The sequence below is a fragment of the Diceros bicornis genome, chromosome 8 (genome assembly GCF_020826845.1).
Source record: "Diceros bicornis minor isolate mBicDic1 chromosome 8, mDicBic1.mat.cur, whole genome shotgun sequence".
Classification (NCBI taxonomy): domain Eukaryota; kingdom Metazoa; phylum Chordata; class Mammalia; order Perissodactyla; family Rhinocerotidae; genus Diceros; species Diceros bicornis.
In genome coordinates, this window is record NC_080747.1 from 74,422,137 (window position 1) to 74,449,176 (window position 27,040).

The window sequence follows — 27,040 nt, forward strand, 5'->3', positions numbered from 1 at the left end:
AAAGAGGAGGATTGGCAACGGATGTTAGCTCAGGGCTGATCTTCCTCACCAAAAAAAAAAAGGATGACTATCTTATTGATTCTATTACACTACAAATACGAAACTCATTGTTGAAAAGAAATTCATTTTAAGAAAAAGAAAAAGAAAAAATTTATAATAGGCAAGTCATGTTAGAGCTTGAGACTTTTTAAAAAATATATTGTTTTTAAAAAGCAAAAATAAATAACAAATTCTATGTATTTCTTTCACTAAAAATACTTCACATTAATTATAATATATAAAATTAAAATAACAAATATATTTATTAGGTAACTATAAAATGTGCATCCTAGGTAACTATAAAAAGTGCCCAGTGTCTAAAATAGATTTATAGAATACTGTCACCAACAAAGACATTAACTAGAAAAAAGTAATATAGTAAAACTCCTTCCCATTTTTAGAGTTTTCATCTTTATAAATGCATTTGAAAGTAAATTTACCAACAATTTGCTGCAGTGGAATTGAACTTTTAGCAATTTTAAAAAGCTCTTCAGTGTCGTTCCTCAGAGATTAGATTTTGTTCAACTTTAATTTGCTTTTCTTGTATAGTTTAAAATTTCCCACATAAAATCACTTCCATAGGGTGATGGATGAGAGGGTGGGAAAATTTTCCAGATTCGTACAAAAGAGAGATGTGAAATAAGGAAAATGTTGAATGTAAAAGTCTGCAAACACATCAGAGAATTGATGTCGTTTATATGATGAATTGCCTGGAAGACTAGAGAGAAAGAATTTTAGCTTTTTTAAAAGCATTTGATTGATATCTATTAGACAATGGAAGACCAGCCAGTCTGTGAGATTTTCTAAATTAAGAATCACTTCTATAATATCAGGGGGCAATAAATAAGAATTTGATTGATTTCCATCTATATAAAATGTTTTTGATGATTTTGTGCCCCTGCCTTTCTGTCAGTTTTAGTGCTCTGGGAAAGAAAACCAATCATACTATTAATTCAGTCATAGCATAATTAAAACATATACTACCTACAATTAAATGAGTAATTGCAAAGTGAAAAATACATACATGTGCAAAAACAGATTTGGTGTGTAGCTTTGTATGTATGCATGCACATGGGATTTTTTAAACAGTAATTTGAGTCATTCTTTGCTGAACTTTGATATACTTTCATCTCTACATTCATTAATTCTAATTCTTTTTCTTAGTGAAATGATCTTTAAACTGATTTTAAATCACACATGAAAACAAAAGGAGAGAATGGGAGGGAGAAACGTGCCTGACGTTAATAGCGTGGAGAAAAGCTACTGAACACAGACAATCAAGTCAGCCTTTTTTTTTTTTTTTTTAAGGCTAAATAAGTACTTTTAAGGTTTGTATGAGCAGGTTTGTGTTCATAGAATATCTATTTTCTCTAAAATTTCGGAGAATGAAATTATAACTTTTCTAGGGAGTAAGAGTCCTTCCTAAGACTGTACCTTAATATTTTACTGTTTTCTAGCTTCAGTGGAAATAAAATAGATAAATACAAGTATATTTTAAATTTTAACCCTATTAAAAGATGATGCAGTATGGACAAAAGAGCACTGGACTAGAAGTCAGGAGACCAGAATTCTGCACCGTCTTCGTTGTGGACACTTAGAAAATTAGTTTAGGCTTGAGCTTCTTTATCTATTAAATGGGAATGTTAAACTAGATGGACTATAATGCTTTTTCTAGCACTAAATTTGATTGTTCTATTAATATGAGTATTGCATACAATTGTGCTGTAAGGTTTGGTGGTTTACATTAATCAACAAGAAAGGTAAGTACTGTCCTTAATTCCTTGGAACATGCCAGCCTCAAACATAACCATTAAAGGAATACATGATTTATTATGGTCTCACTGTTATTCTAGGTTTAGTGTCCTTACTGGAATATATTCTTTAGTAGTTATACTAGTTAGAATGCTTTCAGCTCCAAGTAAGAGAAGAACCTAACTATAGTTCATTGAACAGTCAAAAAATATGTTATCTTGTCTAACAAGAAATCTGGAGGTTGCAAGTCTCCAGTGTTTGTTAATTCAGAGAAACTATGATATCATCAAGAAGGTAGGTCTACTCAATTTTGTTGCTCTTCAGTTTTCCCTGTGTCTCTTCCTATTTGCTGAGTACACCAACCCTTCCAAGCAGTACATCAAGTCGAAACAATATCCAAAGACGGCTGTCTCTTTCCTGAGTCTCTTCTTACCAGAGAGGAAACATTTCCTTGAAGACCCGCACCAGACTTCCTGTCATTTCTTGGAGCCATAGGAGAGCCAGCATTTGAACCAATTAGGGAGTTATTTGCTTTTGTTTTCGTTTTAAAGAGGCAGGAGGAAGGTGTGAAAGAATAGTGGGCAGGCAGCCAACAATGTTTGCCATAGTAATTTTTTCCTTTCAGAAATTCTATCAATTGGTTCTGGAGTTTCCTTTTTTTTAACATATATAGTTTTTGTTTCTCTGATGAGACTGACCATATATATTCATTATGTCCATTTTTTCTAATAAAACTTTGAATATATTTATAATAGCTGCTTAAAATCCTTGTTTGCTAATTCCAATATATGTGTCATCTCGTGGCTATGAGTTGTTTTTCTGCTTCTTTCCATGTCTGTTCATTTGAGCATTTGCCAGACATTGTGGATGACATATTTTTGAGAGTCTGTATTGGATTGTCTTTCTTTAGAGAAAAAAAGAGTGTTGTTCTAGCAGGCAGTTAATTTACAAGGAGATCAGATTGATTTTTTGAGGGTTTTGTAAAGTTCGGAACTCTCGTGTCTCCTAGCACTGTGAGACTTTGTCACTGGCAGATACTCTCCTATATCTACATAGGCACAAAAACTGCAGCCTCTGTTTTTACAGACCGCATCCAAGTTCAGTACCCTGAAACCACTACAGTGGCAACTCATGTAATTATTGCAGTTTTATTTTTGCTCTTTTGGCACCTGGAAATTTTCCTGTCTTTGCCTCCTGCACTGTAATATGTTTAAAAATAAATGTGGTTATAATTTGTCTAGTATTTCTGTGTATTTGGAGCAGGAGGTGAAGTGGAGTCCAATGTGTTCCCAGAATCTCCTCAAATTAATTTTTTAACCACGTCTCTGATAGGTGCTACAAAGGAGGGCTTAGCATAGAAAATAGGAACCTATGTGTGTTTGAAGGGTGGGGTACCAGATGTAAAGGAGGTTTCCCTGAGGAAGTGATGTATTTTAAGGAGAGATCTGAAGGTGAGTAAGCAATACTTTTCATGCAGATAGAACAACATATGCAAAGGGCTTCAGGCAGGATGGAGCTCGGCACATTTCAGGGCCTGAATGAAGGCTGGTGTGACTGGAATTCAAAAATCAAGGAAGCAGCTGTTATAAGACGAGGTTTGGTGAGGCAGACAGTTGCTAGATTATGGAGGACCTTTATGACTATGTTAAGATATTTGGATTTTATCTTGCCTTTCCACATATCACAGGTAGTAGTGAACTCCTTCTCATATGTAAATTCATATCTAACTGTGAAGTGTTAACAAGTTCTTATAACCACTGTACTACTGTGGAGGGAAGGATGCTGGTTCCATCTCTTCCAGAAATATGGATAATAACCAATTATAAAACAATTTGAGAAGAAATGCTTTCCTAAAATGACACTTGCAGAGAAACAATATATTTTGAAAGAAAATATGAGAAAAATAGATAGTTTATTTATCAACAATAGTAGTTAGTTCTAGTTCTAGTTCTTTTTGTAGTTAGTTCCTTAGACAGTTTTTGTTAGGTTCTGGGATGCCGGTTCATTAATACAAATTTATACCCTGTGCCTATCTTTGAGTTATTCAAGCTAAGATTTCATTTACCATGAATAACCTGGATCTTTTTAAAATGAGGTTCAGATAACAATGAGTTTCCCAAAGTAGGGTTTTTAAAAACTATTATATTCTGCAAATCTACTTAATGAAGCTTTGGAAGCCAGTTGTATACGTATGCTTATTTATTATGCTGGGCAAATAGAGATTGTATTTTGTTATGAGAGGTTCGGGGATTCGATCGGAGATGTAAAAGACACTTTCCACTCCAAACAAATGGACTGAAGGTATATTTTATTATATAGAGGATAGTAAAGGCGATAGTCCGCAAACAGATCCGAATAGGTCGAATATTAAGAGGGAAAAAACATCAGCCCGACTGGAAAGGGAAAACATCCACATCAGCTGAAGAGAAATGACACAAATCAACCGGAAAGAGAAACACCAGGTTGACCGAAAAGAGAACACATCAAATCAATTACTTCACATCAAATCAATTACTCACAACATCCACGCCCCACTGCCGGGAGAGCCCTGTCAATCGACGCGGCTGGGCAAGGATCACACGTCCTGGGCAAGGTGTCCCTTCCACAGGTGGAACTCTCACCGGGTCTCAGTCCCCAGCAGTTGTGTACATACATTGTTTTCTTTGGTTATCGTCTTAGCCCGGCACAGATGGCCAGTCCGTCCCGTGCTACGACGCTCCAAGAGCCTTGAAGTGTTACAACTTGCAACTCTCTCCGTGGGAGAAGGGCCAGTTCCCACCATGCAGAAAGCAGCTTTTATATTTCTTTTTGTGGTGGTGGCTGTAGGTCAATGGAGCGGCCAAACATGGCTGTACTCATGTCAAGACATATTTACTTTTCCATTCTGTGGAAATCTGGTTCAGAAATCATAGTCACATTATAATGAGTAAATCACTGAGATCCCTTATGACCATAGACATTCACTATAATGAAAAGTGTTAGTGCACTGAATAAATAAGGACCGGCTCCTATGATGGGTGAGAGCATCAATCCTTTGAAACTGATGTGGTCTTGTATTTTGTTAGTCATTTTGGCCATTATATTGGGAAGTTTTCAAATCATTTGAAGAGTGCATGTAGGTGGAAAGAAAATTTCTCACTATCAAAATGATAGTGCTGGTTATAACTAAATGAGAAAAAGTCTTGAAAATACTCTTATTTTCTCCCCCTGTTAAGGAGAAATCCTTTAATCACTCTATTTTATGTCAAGATGTATATTTTTTCCATTAAACTTGTCTGTCATACTTAAAATAGAATTGCAGGAGAACTTTTGAACTAGCTTGGTAGAAAATTCCTTTCACACAAAGTATCCCAGTGACAAAGTACAGAGCCGATTCACCATGGTAGTTCACGTTAATTGTTTTAAGTACGGGTTGAAACTCTTAAGTTTCTCAAATTGAAACTTTCAAGAATTCGGTTAATGTAACATTTATGAGTTTTGCTGTTGATCCTACTCAAAACCTTAGTTATTTTGGTACTTATGGACTGAGAAAGGCCTGTTAATCTCCATTCAACTTTATCTAAATGCTAGTAAATTCTAAATTATACAGACTTGGTTAGTATTCATAACTAACAAGGCAAGTGTAAATATTACTGAGCAATTCTACCCAAGATTCATAGAGTTGACACAGAGAGGGTGATTGTATATAAATGTGCTTAGTGGAGATTACATTGTCTCTGTTTTTTGTTCGCAGTATTTACGGTGATTAATGAACCACTGTATCAGCCCTCAGTATCTTACTCTTTTTTTTTGGCCAAGTTAAGGAACTATCTTTTTTTGATATAAACCGTGTTTGTTCAGTTTCTCAAAACTGTAATACTTCAGAGTTGGCAGACAGAGAGCTGTATATTCCAAAGTGCATGGATTTTATTCTCTGGTGGGCCCTGCTAATGCAGGGACAGGAGAGCATCTGAACCTGGCTCTACCCCCCTGGCCTTATTATGGGTTGTCTGTGCTAGTGGAAATTCTGGCTCCGTATTAGAGATTTTTCTTTTCTTGTCAACTACAGGGATAGATTTTTTTTTTTTTTTTTGCGAGGAAGACCAGCCCTTAGCTAACATCTGATGCCAATCCTCCTCTTTTTGGCTGAGGAAGACTGGCCTTGGGCTAACGTCCATGCCCATCTTCCTCTACTTTATATGGGACGCCGCCACAGCATGGCTTGACAAGCGGTGTGTCGATGTGCGCCCAGGATCGGAACAAGCGAACCCCAGGCCACCGCAGCAGAGCGCGCGCACTTAACCGCTTGTACCACTGGGCCGGCCCTGGGATACATTGTTTTTTTAGGTGAATTTACCCAGAGACACTTGGGTATTTTTGGCCCAATAAAAGTCTATTGGTAAAAACATTGATATTTAAAATATTAAACAGTTATAAACCCCAGGCACCAATCAATCAGAAATACAATGGCCGTAAACACAGAACAGGATGCCTGTGCTGGCCTAGCAGCTGAGTAGCAGGCCTATTTCAGCCCTTTTCATTAACTGCCTCAACCTAATTAAGAATGGTTTTGATTACTGTGGTCTTGTAGGTGACTATTTTTCATGTACAAGTAAAATGTTTCAAGATAAAAAGATTTGTTTTTCATATGTGAAATATTAGCTGTTGTTTTTTGGTATCAGCTGCTAAAAAGTTAATAATCGTAGTGAGCCTCTTGAGGTCAGTGACTGAGTCCTATTAATCTCTGCAACTTCAGCCACTGTTATTCTGCTGGATACAACATGGATGTTTTCCATAATTGTGAAGAAATTCCATCATTCTCTCTTTTGGGAATTAAGAATAGATCCAAACTTTTGAAGTATAAAACAAATGGCTATTTTTGTCTTCTAAATGCATTTCTGTATATAGCCCTTTTTAACTATCTGGAAAAGGCAGAGATCCTGAGATTTGTAAATGTTAAACTATAATCCACAGAATCTCAGTAAATTCCTGAAATTGGTTGTAGAGCTTCACACTAGTATGGTTTCTGAAAGCTTTGTCAATCTTCACTGACGTTTAGATTCACGATTGAACAAATAGGTTCAAAGAAACAGCAATCTAGCCAAAGAAATTATAAAAACGTTAGTTTAATTATTTTATTAGGAGAGTGCTAGAAACTTTCAAACCGTGGGTGGCAGCCCTGCAATACCTAATGATTCACTTCTAGAAAAATGTCTGTGTACCAATGAGAGTGTATGCATAGATTATTACAGAGAATTATGTTTTATTCATTCTCTCATTATTGTAGTCTTTTATTCAGCTTCAATTGTATAATTATTTACTGAGTTGCCTAATATGTGCCAGACACCAGGCAAGCTCACAACTTAAACTTGATAAATCTTTGAAAATTCTATTATAACTAAAATACTGTTATATATAATGTGATTTCTAGTTTTTATATTCCATTTTATTCTTCTTGGTCTTAGAGAAAATAGCCTAGAAGACCTAGAAGAAGATTTTTATTTCTAAAAATATTTTATTGTATTCATTGTATATGAATGATTGTATAGTTCACTATAAGTTGTTTATAATTAAAATGAATGTCATATCAGATAAAATATACTTTTTTTCTTTTTTTTTTTTTGCTGAGGAAGAGTAGCCCTGAGCTAACATATGTGCCAGTCTTCCTCTTTTTTTTTTTTTTTTTGCTTGGGGAAGATTAGCCCTGAGCTAACATCTGTGCCAGTCTTCCTATATTTTGTATGTGGGTCACCGCCACAGCACGGCTGACAAATGGTATATGTCCATGCCTGGGATCCAAACCTGTGAACCAGGGGGCTGGCCCCCAGGTAAAATATATTTTAAAAATGAAAATATAAATGAGTCTTGGTATAATTATAGGTATATTTTTGTTTTTGTTCTTTTGCTTGCTTGTTTTTCACACAAGGTGAGATGTAGAATTGTGTAGTGATTTAGAGCTCAAGTGCAATAATCTCAGCTGTCTCTCGTTTGCTGTGTGACCATCAGCATGTTACTTAAACTCTCTGAGACTCGTATCTCTCAACTGTGAAATGGGTATTATAACAGTACCTACCTCAAAGAGGTGTTGTGAGTAGTAAGTGGTTTAACATATGTAAAGTCCTTACAAGACTACCTGATATACATTAAGTATTACAATATGTGCACATTATGTAGTTAGTAGGAAAAAAGATCTTATCTTGCAAGAGTGCTTAGATTGGTTCATTGCAGGTCTACTTCTTACTAGCTGTTTAACTCTGAGAAAAGTTACTTATCTGGGCCTCAGTTTTCTCATATGTAAAATGGAAATGCTCATTATATCTACCTCTTGGATTTGTTCAAGATTTGAATGAATTAACACACGTGAAATGGTTAGCAGTACTTGGCCCATAGTCAGCCCTCAAAAAATGTTAGCCATGACTATTTATTTAGTATTTCATTATAGATATAGTAATTACTATTTTATCATTGAACATTTGTGATCAATGAATATACCTGTGTATACCTGTGAAGACAAATAAACAATTGATGTGATCCAAAAATGTGTTTTCTTTGCTAATTTTCCAATACTTTATAAATTAAATTATACTATTTGTGAATAATCAGATTTGAATAAAATTAACTGAGGATATATTTTCTTATTTGCATCTTTGCCTAACCTTGGTGGCAAGTTCCAAGGCAGCTCTATTTTTTCTCAGTTTAGGTTGCTGAGTGACCTTGTCATATAATTTGGGAAATAATATACATAAAAGCTATTGAAATTGAGCACAAGTCCTAAAGTATTTTTTCATAAATATCGTGAGCTATGTTATAATATTAATTGTCATTATTGTATAGGCCCCTTGGTTTTAACGAATGGAAACAAACTTAGACAAACTCATTAAAAAAGACTATTTCATAGGCTCCTCTTTTCGTACTATTTTTAGATCTGCCTGATCTGCACCTTTGGAAAATTGTTAATCTTAGTATCTTTTCTTTTACATATACTTCCAGTGTTAGCCATGTTAAATGATTTTCAAAATGTATTATTTTCAAGTAATTGATTGTCAAGTAGATTGTCAAGTTGATTGTCAAGTAGAACAAAATAAATATGTGTTTTTTCCCCCACACATAACTATGCTAAAAATTTAATGACTATTTTGATAAGCATGCTAATTACATATCGAGTTGTGCATTTTCCGTTTATTTCACTAATTTCACATAAAATTCTGTGCATACTAGTCTTCCTTAATTCCTAAAATGGTCATTGGTTACTTTAGTAATTTAATATAATAATTGCCAAAATTATGTTATCCTAATTTTGATTTCTTAATCTTTCCTTTCCAGTTAATTTTTAAGCATATTTTCAGAAAATCTTTATATGAAATTTCTCTTTCAGTGATTTCTGTTGACTTTCAACATTTTTAAAAGAGTTAAATAAGTGTAAACACAGTTATCATATATAAATGAAATTTGGTTGTCATTGAATCTTACTACTAAATATAAAATTGACCCATTTCATAGTTTTGACAAAAGATTTAGGAATTTTCAAAGATTAATATGAGGAAATGACCAGGGTGACAAGGAAATTTTTTCTAGCTCACTACTGACATTGATCAACAACTTGGAAAATGCTGCTCTGAATATGCTACATTGTAATTTTTGTTCACTTTTTTTCTTCTTAGGAACCTTTCCCTGAAGTTAACGAAAGACGTTGATCAGGAAGCCAGGTGTTCCCACATCAGCCGAATGCCCAGCAGTCCATCTGCTGATTGGCCCCTGCAAGGTGTGGAAGAAAATGGAGGCATAGATTCTCTGCCATTCAGACTGATGTTACAGGATTGCACAGCCGTCAAGACGTTGTTATTAAAGATGAAGAGAGTTCTTCAAGAGGTAATGGTTTACTCTAAGATTAATGTCTTTCAGTGCTGGTAGACCTGGCTAGTCCCTGCCTCTATCGATAATTAACTGCATGACCCTGGGCAGGGGTGGGCTATCCTCTAGGAGCTCAGCTTTTCACGTATGTCAAATAAAGGATTTAGAGTTCTGGTTTATAAGGCATTCTTCAGCCTTAAGTCTAAGATTTGTGAAGGAATTGAAAAAGAATAAATTGACACCAAGCCTGGGGAAAGTCAGGTAAAGAGAAATGGACATCAGCTATTAAGTTATGTTTATATGTCATTATAAAGCTATTGAGAGATCTATTAAATGGACTTTACTTTGATGATACGTGAGGCTTAGTTTATATGATACCATAAAAGTAGTTTATTTAGTCATTTTTGTCCCAGTAAAAATCAGTGTAGTAAAATTTAATCTGAAACTTTGACTGATTTTGCCCATTGAACACAGCTGCCCTCCTACAACTTATGCTCAGTTAAAGGATGAGCTAGTTAGGAAACTGCATGATGGAGTCTCTCCCCTTTATGTCCAGGAATCAGCCATTCGTTAGGATTCAAGGGTGTTTATGGCTTTATTGTTATAATTACAAGTTATGTTCTTTGGGGGATTTTTGTGAAAAAGGTACACATTAATATTATTTCAAAGTGTAAAGTGAGGAGGGGTTAGAAATTTTAAATGACTTTCCTCTAGTAGGTGTGAATTCAAGACAACAGCCTGAGATTTCTGACTCTAAATTCTGTGACTTTTTATTGTATCCCATTATCATTCAGTTGATGGGACATATGAATAAATAGTGTGAGAACAAAAAGGTGTAACTATTTAGAAGGAATAGTATTATGGCTCCCTTACAATGATGATTACTGATATTTGCTTTTCTAAGTCTTTGATGATAATAACAGTGCTGGCAGCTACCACTAGAGGCCAGAATGGAATCAGGAAGAGAAAAGGGAACTTGAAAGAAACGATTGGCATAGACTCTTGGGGGGCATCCAGTCACGTGTTCTTATCAACTGTTAAAGTAAAAACTGGAAGAGATCTCTGTATCCCATACCAGTTTATATCACTGGTATGGTCTTTGCGTCTAGAATCTGTGCAGTGGTGTGCAGGAGTGGTGTGCTTATGCTTGATGACCATTAGAATTTCAGGAATTTTATGAGCTTGCAGTTAAGCACAGGCATAAAAAAGTAAACTGTATATGCTTGTAATGAAACAAATTATATTTTTTAAAGCATAGTCAGTACTCAAAACTCATCATTTCCTATTTACTTTACTACATTTTACTATTAACTGCACTCTTGAGCTTATTTACATCTATTGGATCTATACGTGGAAATACTATATAATAGCTATTGTGCATATTTCCCAATTTTAGATTCGTGTATGTCATTTTGGTAGCTTGAAATCAGCCAGGTGGGAGTATTATGCCACGGAAATTGTCAAACATTATAAATTAGGGCTTTTAATCTTTGGTGAGCTTGTTGTCAAATATTTACCAGCACACCACTGTCTGTATGACTGTATGGTGTCTATACTGATAGAAGCGTTCTCCTGCACTTGTGGAATCTCCCTGACCTTTGGCTTAACATGCAGTATGAACCTCTTTGAACAAGGCAAACTTAATAACAGCTGTTATATTAAAAGATATTAATCTCAAAGTCTATAACACTCAACTGTTCAGCTTTCTACTTTTCTCTTTGATCTGGATTTTAATAAAAAATTAATGTAAGTAAAGGGAAGTAGAAGACCTGACAGGAAGTGTCAAGAGGCTTTCTTAGGGTATTTAATTTTATAATTTAAAAAAATATATATAATAAAAAATAAATAATAAAATAAATAAAAATAATATAAATAGATAAAATAATAAAAATGTATAATAAAAAAATAGTGATATTCACTATAGAATCAATGTTCAGAATATATTGAGATTGTTTTTATGCTTTCATCTATTTTTCTTCAGTATTTGAAGAAACTGAAGAGAATTGATTATTAAAGCTGATGTGCAATGAGCAATAATTACATGTTTATTAAGCCCATTCAGAGAGCAGGGGTCTTTTTTTTTTTTTCCCCACTGAGGAAGATTTGCCCTTAGCTAACATCCGTGCCAATCTTCTTCTACTTTTTTAGTATGTGGGCCCAGGCCAGTAACAGAGTGGTGTAGGTCCGTGCCCAGGAACTGAACCCAGGCCGCCCAAACAGAGTGCACTGAACTTAACCACTAGGCCACCGGGGTTGGCCTGAGAGAGCAGGGGGTCTTATTCTTTATGGTCAATAAGAAAAGAAATATTATTATATGATTATCATAGACAGCTGTTAAAGTAATAAGATATTTATAATAGATGCCTTTAAAGAAAATAGTTTATTTGAAATCTTCTCTAAGCAAGGAATATTCAAATAGCAATTCACATTTCATTACTAAATTTGAGTTTAATACCAACCATTCATCTTAAATTAACAACATCGTTTTAATATAGAAAAATAGTGTTTATTCCTATTTTATGAACTTATCTTTTATGGTACATAGTAGTCCAACTTTTGTACATAGATTATTTTTTAACTGCAGAAGATCCCAATTATTTGATTTTTAAGATAAAAGGTAACTAATGAATTTAGTATATCACACTAGAAAATGTTCTTAATTGAGATTTTTCCTAATGGTACATCTTAGATATTAATTTTGAAGTGGGTCGAGTGTGAATAATCTGAATGGAGTCGTGCGCTCCTAATTTTGTTCGCCTTCTTTGAAGATCAGTTGCTATTATTAAAATACACGTGCATATTCCCAGCAACCCCAAACATCAACTCCTTTATTAAAAAAAAAAAAACTGACTTTGGGCCCTTAGAAATTCTATTATAACTTTATTCTTTAGTACTAGTAATAAAAGAAGTGACTGTAGCAAGGGAAGAGAGCTATGTAAATTTTTTTCTTGATCTTTTGTTAATTTTTTTGATATAATTCTGTTATCTGTAAAAGAGAGAATGCTTAATATCTACAGAGATAGTTTCTGTTCTAATGTTTCCTTTCAGTTTGTTCTGTTCTCTTTTTGTTACTCTCTTATGATAAAATTTGTTTGTACCGTATGGTAACTGACCAAGAAAACTACTGGGAAGACATTTCAGGTATGAGGAATAGTGTAGTTTCTAATAAGATAACAGGTAATAAGAATGTTTGTTCAAGGTTGTTTGTAATCCCCCTCCCCCAAAGCCCCAGCCTTTTTAATTTATATAATACAATAAATCAAAATTTGTGGGATAGAGTTGAAACCATGTTTGGAGGAAAATTTATAGCTTTAAAAGTTTATATTTGGGCCAGCCCCGTGGCTTAGCGGTTAAGTGCGCGCGCTCCGCTGCTGGCGGCCTGGGTTCGTATCCCGGGTGCGCACCGACGCGCCGCTTCTCCAGCCACGCTGAGGCCACGTCCCACATACAGCGATTGGAAGGATGTGCAGCTATGACATATGACTATTTACTGGGGCTTTGGGGGAAAAAAATAAAATAAAATTATAAGAAAGAAGAAAAGTTTATATTTAAAGGAAGAAAGTACTATAATTGATTATCTAAGTTTCTTCCTTAAGAAGCTAGAAAAAGAAGGGCAAATGGACCCCAAGGAGGTAATAGAAAGAAATATAAAGAACAAAATTAATGTAATTGAAAACAGACCAATAATAGAAAAATTACAAAGCCCAAATTGGTTTCTTGGGAAATTTTTAAAAAAATGGCTGTTGAAGAAAAAAATTAAAGAAAAAATAAGAAACATGAATTACTAATATCAGCAATGAATCAAGGGGGGAATAATTACTACAAATCCTAAAGATAGTAAAAGGATAATAAGGAAATATTATGAACAACAGTACGGCAATGAATATAACAGTATAGATGAAAAGCACAAATTCCTTGAAAAATACAACTTTCCAAAGTGACACAAGATGAAATTAATCATATGAGTAGTCCAATTGCTATTAAATGAATAGATTTTATTATTAAAAAAAGAAAAAGCTTTCCTTAAAGAAAAATCTAAAAGCCCAGGAGGTTTCACTGGTGAATTCTATCAAATATTTAAGAAAAACTTGAAACCAATATTACTTTTAAAAAAATTGGGAAACAGAGGAACAGAATATGCTTCTCTGGCTTCCCCCAGATTGTGCAATCCGCGAGAGAGAACAAGACAAAATGCAGATGTCTTTTATAACTTAGTCTCAGAAGTAACATGCCATCACTTTTGTAAATTTATTGGTCACAAAGAACAACCTTGATTCAGCACAGGAGGGCACTACACAAAGGCCTGGATACCAGGAGATGGGGAAGATTGTGACCCTTCTTGGAGGCTGACTACCACATTCCACCCTCTGGCCCCTAGTGATACATCCCTCCCAATGCAAAGTACACTTATCCCTCCCAAGGCCACCCAAAGGATCATTCCATTACAGCATCAGCTCAGAGTACAGAATCTCCTCATGTAAAGCATGTGTGTAAAGATGACGCTTAAGTATAGCAACTCAGGTATAGTTCTCCATTTGAAGACCTGTGAACTAATGCATAGGTTAGCAGTTTCTTGATTAGGAGTTAAAGCCTGGAAATAATTCTCCATGACTTTTAGTTCCTTCCCCTGTACTCTTAGTTCTGTTCTCCGAGTCATCCTTTCTTTTCTTATAAAATTAGCACATGTTTGCAGCTTAATAGTTTTCTCATTCTTAATGTGCTTGTAGACATTGGTATCCAAAGGCATTTTTTTTCTTCTGTACTGTCTCTGTTCCTTTAAGTCTAAACTACAAAGTGTTTTTGTGAGTATAACTCTTAAATTCTTCTTGAATCTCTTGTGAACCTTGCTCGTTAGGGCTTTATTCCATTAGACAAAAGCCACACCTACAAATGTCTTCAAGATAAGCCATTCTTTAGCTTGAAATAGCTAACAGACAACCCCTTTAAGCTTCTGGTTGAGAGGATTTGTGGGACATACCGTAAAACCTGCAACTAACAGCACCTTTTATCTGACTGAACTAGATACTCTGCCGTACTACTTTTCACCTTGCAGAATAGCTCTACATATACTAAATAAATTCCTAAGGTCACAAAAACTGTTTATATCTGGATTGGTGTAGTTGTTGCATAGATTTACATTTTATCAAAGCTCATCAAATTATACATTTAATTAGACAATACATGGACTGTCATCACATAACTGATTTAACTGATAATATCAGTCCTTCCATTTTGTGGGATTGCTGTTCTTCCCTTGGAAGACCTGTAGAAGAGCTATGACTATTTGTTGTACAGACTAAGGGTACTATTGTTAGTTCTTACAAATTGTTATTGCAGTTTAATTTTCTTCTCATTTTTAAAATAACATAAGTAAAAAAAAAGAAATCAACAGTGTAACACTGTCTTCATACCCAGCAGTGGATCACATTGTATACTCCCTGAAGAAACCTATGGTTTAAATAATGGCATATTTTAGATTCACTGAGAATGGATCAGTTGCTGGATAAGAATATTCTGCCTACATAAGGCCTGGCTCTTCATGAAGCTATAAAACTTGATCTGGAAATTAGATAAGAAGAGGAGGGAAGTGTAATTCCATAACTCTTTTGTTATGTAAGCAACCTTAACTTTCAGTAATCCTCTGGGAGAGATTAGAAAAATTAGAGAAAAATTCTTCCCTAAACCCCAGCCCCATTACACTCACAGAGTCCCACTGGAAGAAATATATTAGAGGGGTAAAAATCACAGGTGTTTGGAATCATGGAGAGCTAGGTGTCAATCTCACTGCCGCCACTTCATAGCTGCCACAAGTTTTTTAAGGTATTTAAGTCTCTGTTTCATCACATGCAATATTACTAGCTATCTTATAGAGTTATTTAGACAATTAAACAGTAAAATGTATATAACAGGTAATCACAGTGGGAGTGTGGCATAAGCACCCATGGACATGAGCTACTGTAATGATCTTGTTTGTGTGATTATTACTGACTGTATTAAGCCAGGTGGAAAATATTTGAGGTTTCTTAAACACTTGGAAATATACCACTAAATGTTGTTTAATAGAACAAAGTATTGTATTTATTGAATAATAATTCAAAAATAATAATTGTTAATAAAGGCCCTACTAGCTGAAACTAAAAGTAGAGGTCTTGTTGCCATTTATGCTTTTCTGGGCTTTCAATTGTGGTAGCACATTTGACCTGACATTTCTTGGCAAAAGAGCTACTACATGTCAACTGAATTTTCTGTTTACAGTCAATATATAAGAAAGATTTTTCCAAGTGAGAAATCATAGTGACAGACTATGGTGGTAGCAGTTGAGAGAGAGAAAAGAGAAAAAGATGTGTGATGTGTTTTAGAAGTAATGTGAACAGTACTTGCTGGTGAATTGGAATTGGTTGGTGACAGAAAGACAAAAAGCAAGGGTAACTGAGAATTGTAGTTTGAATAACGGTTGGCTATTACTGCCATTTTCTGAGAGCGGGAAGACTAGGAGAGGAGTAACCCATGTGAGGCAGAAAGGAAACCAGTATTCTGTTTTGGCCAGGTTAAAGTTGAGATGCTTATTTAGACATGTAAGTGTATGTATCAAGTAGAAATTTGCATTAATGTGTCTGCAAGCCCAGAAAGATCAGGCCTAGAAATATAGACTGAGTATTCATGATTATACAGATTCTGTTTAAAGTTATAAAAGAGAGAACTTGCATTTAAAACCAGGGTGGGAAGCTCCAGTGATGATCAGATGATCAAGAAAAAGAGTATCCAATAAGATGGGAAGAAGACTGAGAGTGTAGTGTCAAGAAAGCCAAGAGCAAACATTGCTTCAAGAAGGCCAACTTGAGGAATGGTGGTGAGAAGTAAGTATGGTATGAAAAGAAAAGATAAGCAATCAATGAATTTGGCAACCCATTGATTAATTCCAAAATCGTATTACCTAGGCTTTAGGAATTTCAATATGTAAAACAACCTAGTCAAAGTGTTAATTTATAAAGCCAAAGCCTAGAATAGAAATAGTAACCATTTCCAGCTGGTTCTCAGTCGTTATATTACTGTACTAGAACAGGCTGCTCAGATTTAAATTTCAGTTCTTACTAGGCACATGTGACTTTGGGCAAGGTGCTTAATCTCTCCATAAAAATCTGGTCTCTTCCAGAATGGAATTACTGGGTAAGTGCATGTTCAAAACTACTAGATGATATCAAGGTTTTTCTAAAGTACTTTTACCAAATTACTCTCCCAGCAGGGTATAGCATATTCATGGAATAGAATACTTTATGTTCATGTATCATGTCCCATGAAGAATATTTTGAGCACAAAAATTAAGTCACAGATAAATTCATACAGAATATAGAATTCAAAAATATGCAAAGCTGAGGAGAGAAGTCAAGATGGTGGCATAGGCAGACTCTGAACTCACCTTCTCCCTCGGACACAGCCTATTTACAACTATTCTTGGAAAAATTACCCCTGAGACAGAATTGAAAACTGGATAAGAACAACTCCTGCAACAAAGGACAATCCTAATTGAGGTGGAAGAGGCAGAAACTCCCTTCTGGAGAGGAAAAATGCCGCCTTCACAAGCCGCCAGCTTCACGGCCGCCTGGGAGCAGCCCAAAGGTGCACAGCCCTCACTGGAGGAGCGGGGCCCTGAGCCGGGGAGCGCCCCCACTTTGGGCATTTTTTGGACCCAGCACAACTGAGGCGAGTGGCATAATATCTGACTTTGCCTGCTACAAAAACATTGGGGAGCACCCCAAGAAAAGCTGGTTCACAAAGAAATTAAAACCGGCTCTTAAAGGGCCTATGCACAAACTCGCCTGTTTCAGAAGGCAACCTAAAATCACCAGAAAGAAAGGTGCACAGCTCTTTGGGGAAAAGAGACACACCTGATAGGCTCTGAGTGCATCTCGGTGAGAGGTAAGACCTCTCCAGGGACTGAGACATTGGTGGCCGACATTGTAGTGGCCTGGTGTGGGCGTGCTGACACAGATGCTGGCAGACATCATTGGAGTTCTCCCTGGGGCCTGCTAGCCCAGGGTCTGCCCCACCCACTAGAGCACCAATTTAATCCAGCTCAGCGAGGGCACACAGCCCACTCTAGAGACTGGCCCCACCCAACAACAAGCCCTCGGGCAACTTGTGGGCCTGCTAAGGGAGCTGCCTGGATTCTCCACAGCCTGGCTGGAGACTTCCTCCACCTCTGTAGGGCGGGTGTGTGCAAGAAGCGGGTGGAGAGCGTGGGGCATTGGTGGAGTGTGTGGGGCTCCCACCTTGGAGAGACTGGGTCCACTTCAGGAGGTCGAGGCGTGTGCATGGGGCTGGACTGTGTTGACTGCGTGTGTGGATCTGTGGGTGGTGGGGCTTGTCAGCTGCAGAAGACATGTGCCTCTCAAAGACCCACATAGGGGGTTTGCCCCACCTTCCAAAGCCTGAAACAATTGGGTGCTCCCAGGCCTGAGGCCAGCCCCACCCGGCTGCAATCCTCAGAGAGTTGACAAGGGACCTAAAGGCTAGAGGCTTATAGTAATTGTAAGCCCCTGAGCCTAACAACCTGCCTACTCACTCAATGGAAATACGGCAACAGGAATGTGCTATTAGACCTTGCAGCCAACTGTGCTGGGGCTCCCCACACCCGATAAAGAGACTGAAGGACCCACAACAACTACAAGCAGCAGAGCATTACAACAGCTGGCCAGGAGCTTAGCTCAGCCTCCCTGGGCACCTACGGGAAGAACAACTCCACCACAACAGAAGACACACGTAGCCCACACAGGGGTCACTCCTGGAACATTTGCAGCTGGAGAGGAAAGGGAAGCACACTGCCAGGCCTCCTAAGGCAGCACTTATATAAGGTCACCTCTCCGAGAGCAGGAGACGTAGCTGACCTACCTAATACACAGACACAAGCACAGGGAAAGAGGCAAAATGAGGAGGCAAAGGAATACGTTCCAAGTAAGGGAACAGGACAAAACCCCAGAAAAGGAACTAAGTGAAACAGAAATGAGCAACCTACCCGACAGAGAGTTCAAACAAAGAGTGTTAAGGATGCTCACTGATCTTGGGAGAAGAAGGGATGAACTCAGTGAGAATGTCAACAAAGAAATGGAAGATATAAAAAAGAACCAATCAGAAATGAAGAATACAATACTGGAAATGAAAAATTCACTAGAGGGACTGAAAAGCAGAGTAGAAGATACAGAAGAACAGATCTGTGAGCTGGACAAAAGACTAGAAGAAATCACCCAAGCTGAACAGATAAAAGAAAAAAGAATTAAAAAGAGTGAGGACAGTCTAAGGGACCTCTGGGACAACATCAAGCACACTAACATCCGTGTTATAAGTGTCCCAGAAGGAGAAGAGGGAGACGAAGGGGCAGAGAATCTATTTGAAGAAATAATAGATGAAAAAAAGAAGAACAAACAAAGCCCCAAATCAGTAGAAGAAGGGAAATAGTAAAAATCAGAGCAGAAATAAATGAAATAGAGACAAAAAAATAATAGAAAAAATTAATAAAACCAAGAACTGCTTCTTTGAAAAGATAAATAAAATTGACAAACCTTTAGCTAGACTCACCAAGAAAAAAAGAGAGGAGGCTCAAATAAGTAAAATCAGATATGAAAGAGAAGAAATTACAATGGACACCTCAGAAATACAAAAGATTATAAGAGAATACTATGAAAAGCTATATGCCAACAAATTCGACAATCTGGAAGAAATGGATAAATTCTTAGAATCATACAACCTTCCAAAACTGGATCAAGAAGAAATAGAGAATTTGAATAGATGAATCACGAGTAAGGAGATCGAAACAGTAATAAAAAACCTCTCCAAAAATAAAAGTCCAGGACCCGATGGCTTCCCTGGAGAATTCTACCAAACTTTCAAAGAAGACTTAATACCTATCCTTCTCAAACTCTTCCAAAAAATTGAGGGGGGGGGGGAAGCTCCCTAACTCATTCTACGAAGCTGACGTTACCCTGATACCAAAACCAGACAAGGACAACACAAAAAAATAAAATTGTAGGCCAATATCACTGATGAACATCGATGCAAAAATCCTCAACAAAATACTAGCAAATCGCATGCAACGATGTTTTAAAAAGATTATACATCATGATCAGGTGGGATTTATTCCAGGGATGCAGGGATGGTTCAACATTCGCAAATCAATCGACATGATACACCACATTAATAAAATGAAGAATAAAAATCACATGATCATCTCAATAGCTGCAGAGAAAGCATTTGACAAGATACAGCATCCATTTATGATAAAACCTCTAAATGAAATGGGTATAGAAGGAAAGTACCTCAATGTAATAAAGGCCATATATGAGAAACCCACAGCTAATATCATCCTCAATGGTGAAAAACTAAAAGCTATCCCTCTAAGAACAGGAAGCAAACAAGGATGCCCACTCTCACCACTCCTATTTAACGTAGTACTGGAAGTCCTAGCCCGAGCAATCAGGCAAGAAAAAGAAATAAAAGGGATCCAAATTGGAAAGGAAGAAGTGAAACTGTCACTATTTGCAGATGACATGATTTTATATATGGAAAACCCTAAAGAATCCACTGAAAGACTTTTAGAAGTCATAAACAAATACAGTAAAGTTGCAGGATACAAAATGAACATACGGGGCCGGCCCCGTGGCTTAGCGGTTAAGTGCGCGCACTCCGCTGCTGGTGGCCCGGGTTCGGATCCTGGGCGCGCACTGATGCACTGCTTCTCCGGCCACGCTGAGGCCGCATCCTACATACAGCAACTAGAAGGACGTGCAGCTATGACATACAACTATCTACTGGGGCTTTCGGGGAAAAATAAATAAATAAATAAAATTAAAAAAAAAAAGATCAACATACAAAAATCAGTTGCATTTCTATACACTAACAACAAAGTAGCAGAAAGAGAAATTAAGAATACAATCCCATTTACAATGGCAACGAAAAGAATAAAATACCTAGGAATAAACTTAACCAAAGAGGTGAAAGATCTGTGTACTGAAAACTATAAAACATTGCTGAAAGAAACTGAAGAAGACACAAAGAAATGGAAAGATATTCCATGCTCTTGGATTGGAAGAATTAGCATAAATAAAATGTCCATACTTCCTAAAGCAATCTATAGATTCAGTGCAATCCCTATCAAAGTTCCAACAATATTTTTCACAGAAATAGAACAAAGAATCCTAAAATTTATATGGAACAACAAAAGACCCCGAATAGCTAAAGGAATCCTGAGAAAAAAGAACAAAGCTGGAGGTATCACACTCCCTGCTTTCAAAATATACTACAAAGTTATAGTAACCAAAACAGCATGGTACTGGCACAAAAACAGACACACAGATCAATGAAATAGAATCGAAAGCTCAGAAATAAACCCACACATCTATGGATAGCTAATCTTCGATAAAGGAGCCAAGAACATACAATGGAGAAAGGAAAGTCTCTTCAACAAATGGTGTTGGGAAAACTGGACAGCCACATGCAAAAAAATGAAAATAGACCCTTACCTTACACCATATGCAAAAATTAACTCCAAATGGATTAAAGACTTGAATGTAAGACCTGAAACCATGAAACTTCTAGAAGAAAGCATAGGCAGTATGCTCTTCAACATCGGTCTTGGGCCGGTCCTGTGGCTTAGCGGTTAAGCGCACACGCTCCACTACTGGCGGCCCAGGTTCAGATCCCAGGTGCGCACTGATGCACTGCTTCTCCAGCCATGCTGAGGCCACGTCCCACATACAGCAACTAGAAGGGTGTGCAGCTATGACATACAACTGTCTACTGGGGCTTTGGGGGAAAAAAAAAAAGGGGAGGATTGGCAATAGATGTTAGCTCTGGGCCGGTCTTCCTCAGCAAAAAGAGGAGGATTAGCATGGATGTTAGTTCAGGGCTGATCTTCCTCACAAATGCATAAAGATACGTGCATCCCTCTGTTCATTGCAGCATTATTCACAATAGCCAAGTTTTGGAAGCAATCTAAGTGCCCATCAAGGGAAGAATGTATAAAGATGTGGTATTTATACACAATGGAATACTACTCAGCCATAAGAAACGATGAAGTCCAGCCATTTGTGACCACATGGATGGACATTGAGGGTATTACGCAAAGTTAAATAAGTCAGAGTGAGAAGGTCAAATATTGTATTATCTCAGTCATAAGTGGAAGATAAAAACAACAACAAACAAACAGTTAGAGACAGGATTGGATTGGTGGTTACCAGAGGGGAAGCGGGGAGGGAGGAGGGTTAAAGGGATAATTAGGCACATGTGTGCAGTGATGGATTGTAATTCGTATTTAGGTGGTGAACATGAGAACATAATGTAATCCATGCAGAAATAGAAGTATAATGAGGTACACCTGAAATTTATACAATGTTATAAACCAATGTTACTGCAATAAACAAAAAACAAAAAATATGCAAAGCTATATAATATATTAAAGAATATATATTTTTAGTATATATTTACTTTATATAGAATATAAGTTTATTTAATATACTTATGCAAAGCTTAATAATATATTATTAAAGACTATATATTTACTGTATATATACTTTATATTTACTATATATACATGTTTATATATGTCTATAATATATATTATATAATTTAATATATATTTATAAGTATATATGTAATTTACTATATATATAGTAAAGCCATGGAAAAAAGTAAAAGGGTGTTAAACATAATATTCGGAATAAGATTACCTGTGTAGAATTAGTGGGCAAAGAGGGTGTGTACATGTGCGATTAAGGAGGGTCCAACAGAGGACTTAGAAGCTATTATTTATTTTATATTCACAGTATATTTTCTTATATGTTTCTTTCAAAATCTTTATGTTTACATAATATTTTCTTATATGTGTGAAATGCATTAGAAAATTCCGTCTTTCCAAATTGTTCATACTTGGAGTGGGTCCCTGTCCACTAACTCCGTCCCCCGCAGCCCTGTTTTCCTCTGTGTCTCTCTGCCTGTGAAAGTTGCAGAAATATTTTGGCTACTTCTTTGCCATCAATGTATTTTCTGATGTTTAGTTTATATTGAAATAAAAATGGAGTGGGATCACAGTGAGAAAGTGTATGCCTATCAGCCAGAGAATTCTTTCCTTGTATGTGTACTTATATTATGAGCTAGTCGTGTATGTTATTTTATTGCTTAAAAAAAAACTGCAACCCACAGTATTAATGATAAATGCCACCCTCACTGTACCTGAATGCTGTTGGTTATTTGTGTTATAATCATATTCAATAATTAATCAAATAACCACTAATATGTTTTTGCTATGCACGTGTAACTTTCAGTTTTCTTCATGAATCTGGTGTTCATGTCTCTACTGTAATACAACTCACATATTATTGTGTAATTCAATAGGCTAAATCTGACATCAGAATTTCAGGATGCAGCAGCGGACATACAGCAGATATACCCTCCAGGATCTCCGGGGGATACTCAGAGCAGTCAGCACTGCTGGTGGGGGAGGGAGGGGGAGGGCAGGGAGCGACTTAAGCAAATGGTACTGTGGAAAGCCTGCAATTGTGTTCCTTTGAGACACATTTTTACTGGAATTGTGTTTTGTTTTTGTTTGAAAATCAGAATCAAAGGCATATTTAACAGTGAAAATGCCTATTTTTAATTACTGGCTATGTAAAAGATGGTGTTAAAAATGTATATAACATAATGCAAGTGCCCAGGAGTAATATATACCTTAAAGTATTCACATGTTTACAGATGAGCAAAACTGTTCTAGCATCTAGTGACTAATTTTGATGGTGGGTGGTTATTCCTTAACTATGTCATTTTAACCTTGATGAAAATGAAAACTTGAGAAAATTAGCTATTGACTTTAGTGTAATTTCCTAATAGAAATATAGATGTTTACTACTTCAAATATAATTTTAAATAGATTATTTCCTGTTAGTGCTTTTTATATGAGGACTAGCTATTAAAATCAAAATGACTCAAATTATATTTACAGGGCCGGTCCCATGGCTTAGCAGTTAAGTGCGTGCGCTCCGCTGCTGGCGTCCCAGGTTCGGATCCTGGGTGCGCCCCGACGCACCGCTTCTCTGGCCATGCTGAGGCCGCGTCCCATAGACAGCAACTAGAAGGATGTGCAGCTATGACATACAACTCTCTACTGGGGCTTTGGGGGAAAAATAAATAAATTTAAAAAAAAATTATATTTACAACAAATACGTGTGAAAACAAATAGATTTCTCTTGTTCTCTTTGATTAGATAGGCTTCTGGGCAGAGTAAGGGGAGAAGAGTTTACAAAAGAGTAATGAATTATCATAAAAGATTTGAATCACTTATCTCAAAAATATACAAATATTGTTTTATGGTCCGTGGTCTTCATTAGAGGTCAGCAAACTTTTTCTGTAAAGTCCTGGCCAGATAGTCTATATTGTAACAACTGAACTGAGTTGCATTAAGGAAGCAGCTATACAAGATGAACGAATGAGCATAGCTGAGTCCCATAAAACTTTGTTTACAAAAACAGGCAGCAGTCCAGGTTTGGTTATGTCCTGGGCCTGTCATCCACTCCTACTTCAGAAAGAGGTGCTTAGAGTATCATGAGGAGGCATTGTGTAGTTAAGAGCATTAGTTTTAGGGGCCAGAATATACTGTCTAAATCCCATCTTTTTACTTCACTAGCTTAATGACGCTAGGTAAGTCAAACTCTGTAGATAGTAATATGAACATATCACTTAGTTTTGTTGAGAACGTTAAATGTGTTAATCTGTTTAAAATGCATGGAGCAGTGTTGGACTCATAGCAAGTGCTCAGTGTGTATTAGTCATTATTTTATTATTATCACCAAAGTCTGAGGACCACTAATGAAATAAAGATCATAGATTCACCATTAGGTAAACCTGAATTCAAATCTTAGATGTACAACAATTTAGCAATATTATTTAATTCAGTTCCTTGATGTGCATTAGGTTTCCTCACATACAACAAGAGGATAAAAATTCTTATAAATTTTATTGTGAAGATTAGATTTAAATTGTGTCTGGCACATTGAGGGTATAATGCAAAGTGAAATAAGTCAGAGGGAGAAGGTCAAATACTGTATGATTTCCTTCATTAAGTAGTAGATAATAACAACAATAAACAAACACATAGGGACAGAGATTGGATTGGTGGTTACCAGAGGGAATGGGGGGAGGGAGGAGGGTGAAAGGGATAATTCGGTACATGTGTGTGGTGATGGCTTGTAATTAGTATTTTGGTGGTGAACATGATGTAGTCCATGCAGAAATAGAAGCACAATGATGTACACCTGAAATTTTTACAATGTTATAAACCAACGTTACTGCAATAAACAAAAAATTAAAAAAAAATAATAAATAAATAAAATTAAAAAAATTAAAAAAATTGTGTCTGGCGATGGACAGGTCGAAATAAATGTTAGTTCCCTTCTCTCTCTTCTCCTCCTCCCTTTTAAAAAACTTATTCTAACACTAATTCTAAATTTACTACCCAGATTGAGATTTGATTCCCAGCTTGATAGCACATCTGTGATTCTTATTTCCTCTAGAGCTGGCCCTTGATTTTAGTATTCCTATGTCTTGTATTCTCCAGAGCTCAAGTCCAACTCTTGAGCCCCAGGCTGGTGCAAAGATTGTTTTGCTGGTTCACAGAATTCCTAAATTCTGCATGTCCACCTTTCTAAATCTCTGATCAAATTGCATGGTTTTATAGTAAATTTTGGGTAGGTATCAGTGAATAAATAGTATGTCCAAAAATAGTACCTATCTGTAGATTTTAAAGTCTTTCCAAAATTTTGTTAAGAAATATTCATAAATGTTTTCTAAAATAATAGCCTGTTTTAAAATGATTTTCTTGCAAGGAATTCTATGTTATAGAAACGATTTTCTTAGCAGCCATTTCCATAGCAGATTTCCATTTTCAGCCAACATACAAACAATTTTAATTCATCTCCATCTTGTCTCAAACAGTTCTCCTTTCCATCAAGGTGGCACTTAGTCTGGATTTACCATGATTTAAAACATTATTTTAATAATGTAATCTAAGATTAAATTTAATTATAATTCACTGTTATCTTAATTATATTATGGTGTTTAGTTCTTATTTGGGGCTTTGTGAAAAGCTCACAGTCAGCATGTTGCTTTGTTCCATTTAACTTTTGGAATATCTACCATGGTTTGGACACATGGTTATTGATAAGATGTGGTCTAATTCAGTATTTACTGAAAGTTCTGTGTCCCAGAGTGCCTCTATTGCTTTTGAAACCTAAGGCTGTTTTGAAACTTAAGGCCAATTTTCTAATATTATAAGGCTTCCTGCTTTACTACATATTCTTGGAAAAAATATTTTTATTTAAGGACTTCAGAAATTTCCTTGGCTGGGGCTATGTCAAATTTAACTGCCACTGGAGAGATAATTGCAACCCGTAAATATTCTTGAATTTTTTCTTCTGAACATTTCTCTTTAGTTAGTTGACATCCAAGACTATCCATCTTACTGGCAAATTGTTTAGTACCTATCAAAACTATATTTTTTCCCTCAGAAAAGGAAACAGTTTTTTTGGTAAAGAACAGTGAGCAAAAAGCACTTAATGTTGCTATGGATGCATATAACTGTGTGGACCACAGACCAAGAAACTGCTGGCATTGATTTGGGGAGCAAAAATCCTGCAGATAATATGTACATCTCTGTGCATACAGCAAATGTAGGAATTTCTTGTTGAAAAATTGTCACACAGTGTAGTAATTCAAGTGTGGATTTGAGAATATTGTAATGTTTGAGAACAGAAGAGATACCACGATGCCAGATGTATATTTATGTGTGTGTCTGTGCATGTGTGTGTATGTGGACAAACGCCTATGTGTGTTGGGGGTTGTTGAGTGTACAGGCATACCTCAAAGATATTGTGGGTTTGGATCTTGCCCTCAAGAAAGGTATACAAGTTTCTTTTTTTTTTTTTTTTAATTTTTATTCAATTTATTTAAACTTAAAAAAAAAAAGCTCACTAATTTCACCCACCCCCTACCCCCGCCTCTTGCAATTACCAATTAGTTCTCTGTATCTATGAGCTTGGTTTCTTTTTTTAGATTCCACATATAACAGAGATCATATGGTATTTGTCTTTCTCTGTCTGACTTATTTCACTTAGCATAATGTCCTCAAGGTCCATCCAGGTTTTTGCAAATGGTAGGATTTCATTCTTTTTATGATTGAATAATATTCCATTCACAAGTTTTTCATCCATTCATCCATCAATGGATTGTTTCCATATCTTGGCTATTATAAATAATGCTGCGATGATCATGGGATGTATGTGTCTTTTCAAGTTAGTGTTTTCATTTTCTTCAGATACCTACCCAGAAGTGGAATTGCTGAATCATATGGTAGTTCTAATTTTAATTTTTTGAGGAACCT

General features: G+C 36.2%; 1 protein-coding gene across 2 annotated transcripts in view; it reads left to right on the forward strand.

The window, feature by feature from the left end:
* The window catches only part of CCSER1 (coiled-coil serine rich protein 1), a 674,289-nt gene that overhangs the window by 427,614 nt on the left and 219,635 nt on the right, over window positions 1-27,040 (forward strand). For both annotated transcript variants that reach the window (XM_058547509.1, XM_058547510.1), the window contains exon 6: window positions 9,432-9,639. In XM_058547509.1, coding sequence (XP_058403492.1) covers window positions 9,432-9,639 — 208 coding nt within the window. The remainder of the gene's footprint in view (window positions 1-9,431; window positions 9,640-27,040) is intronic.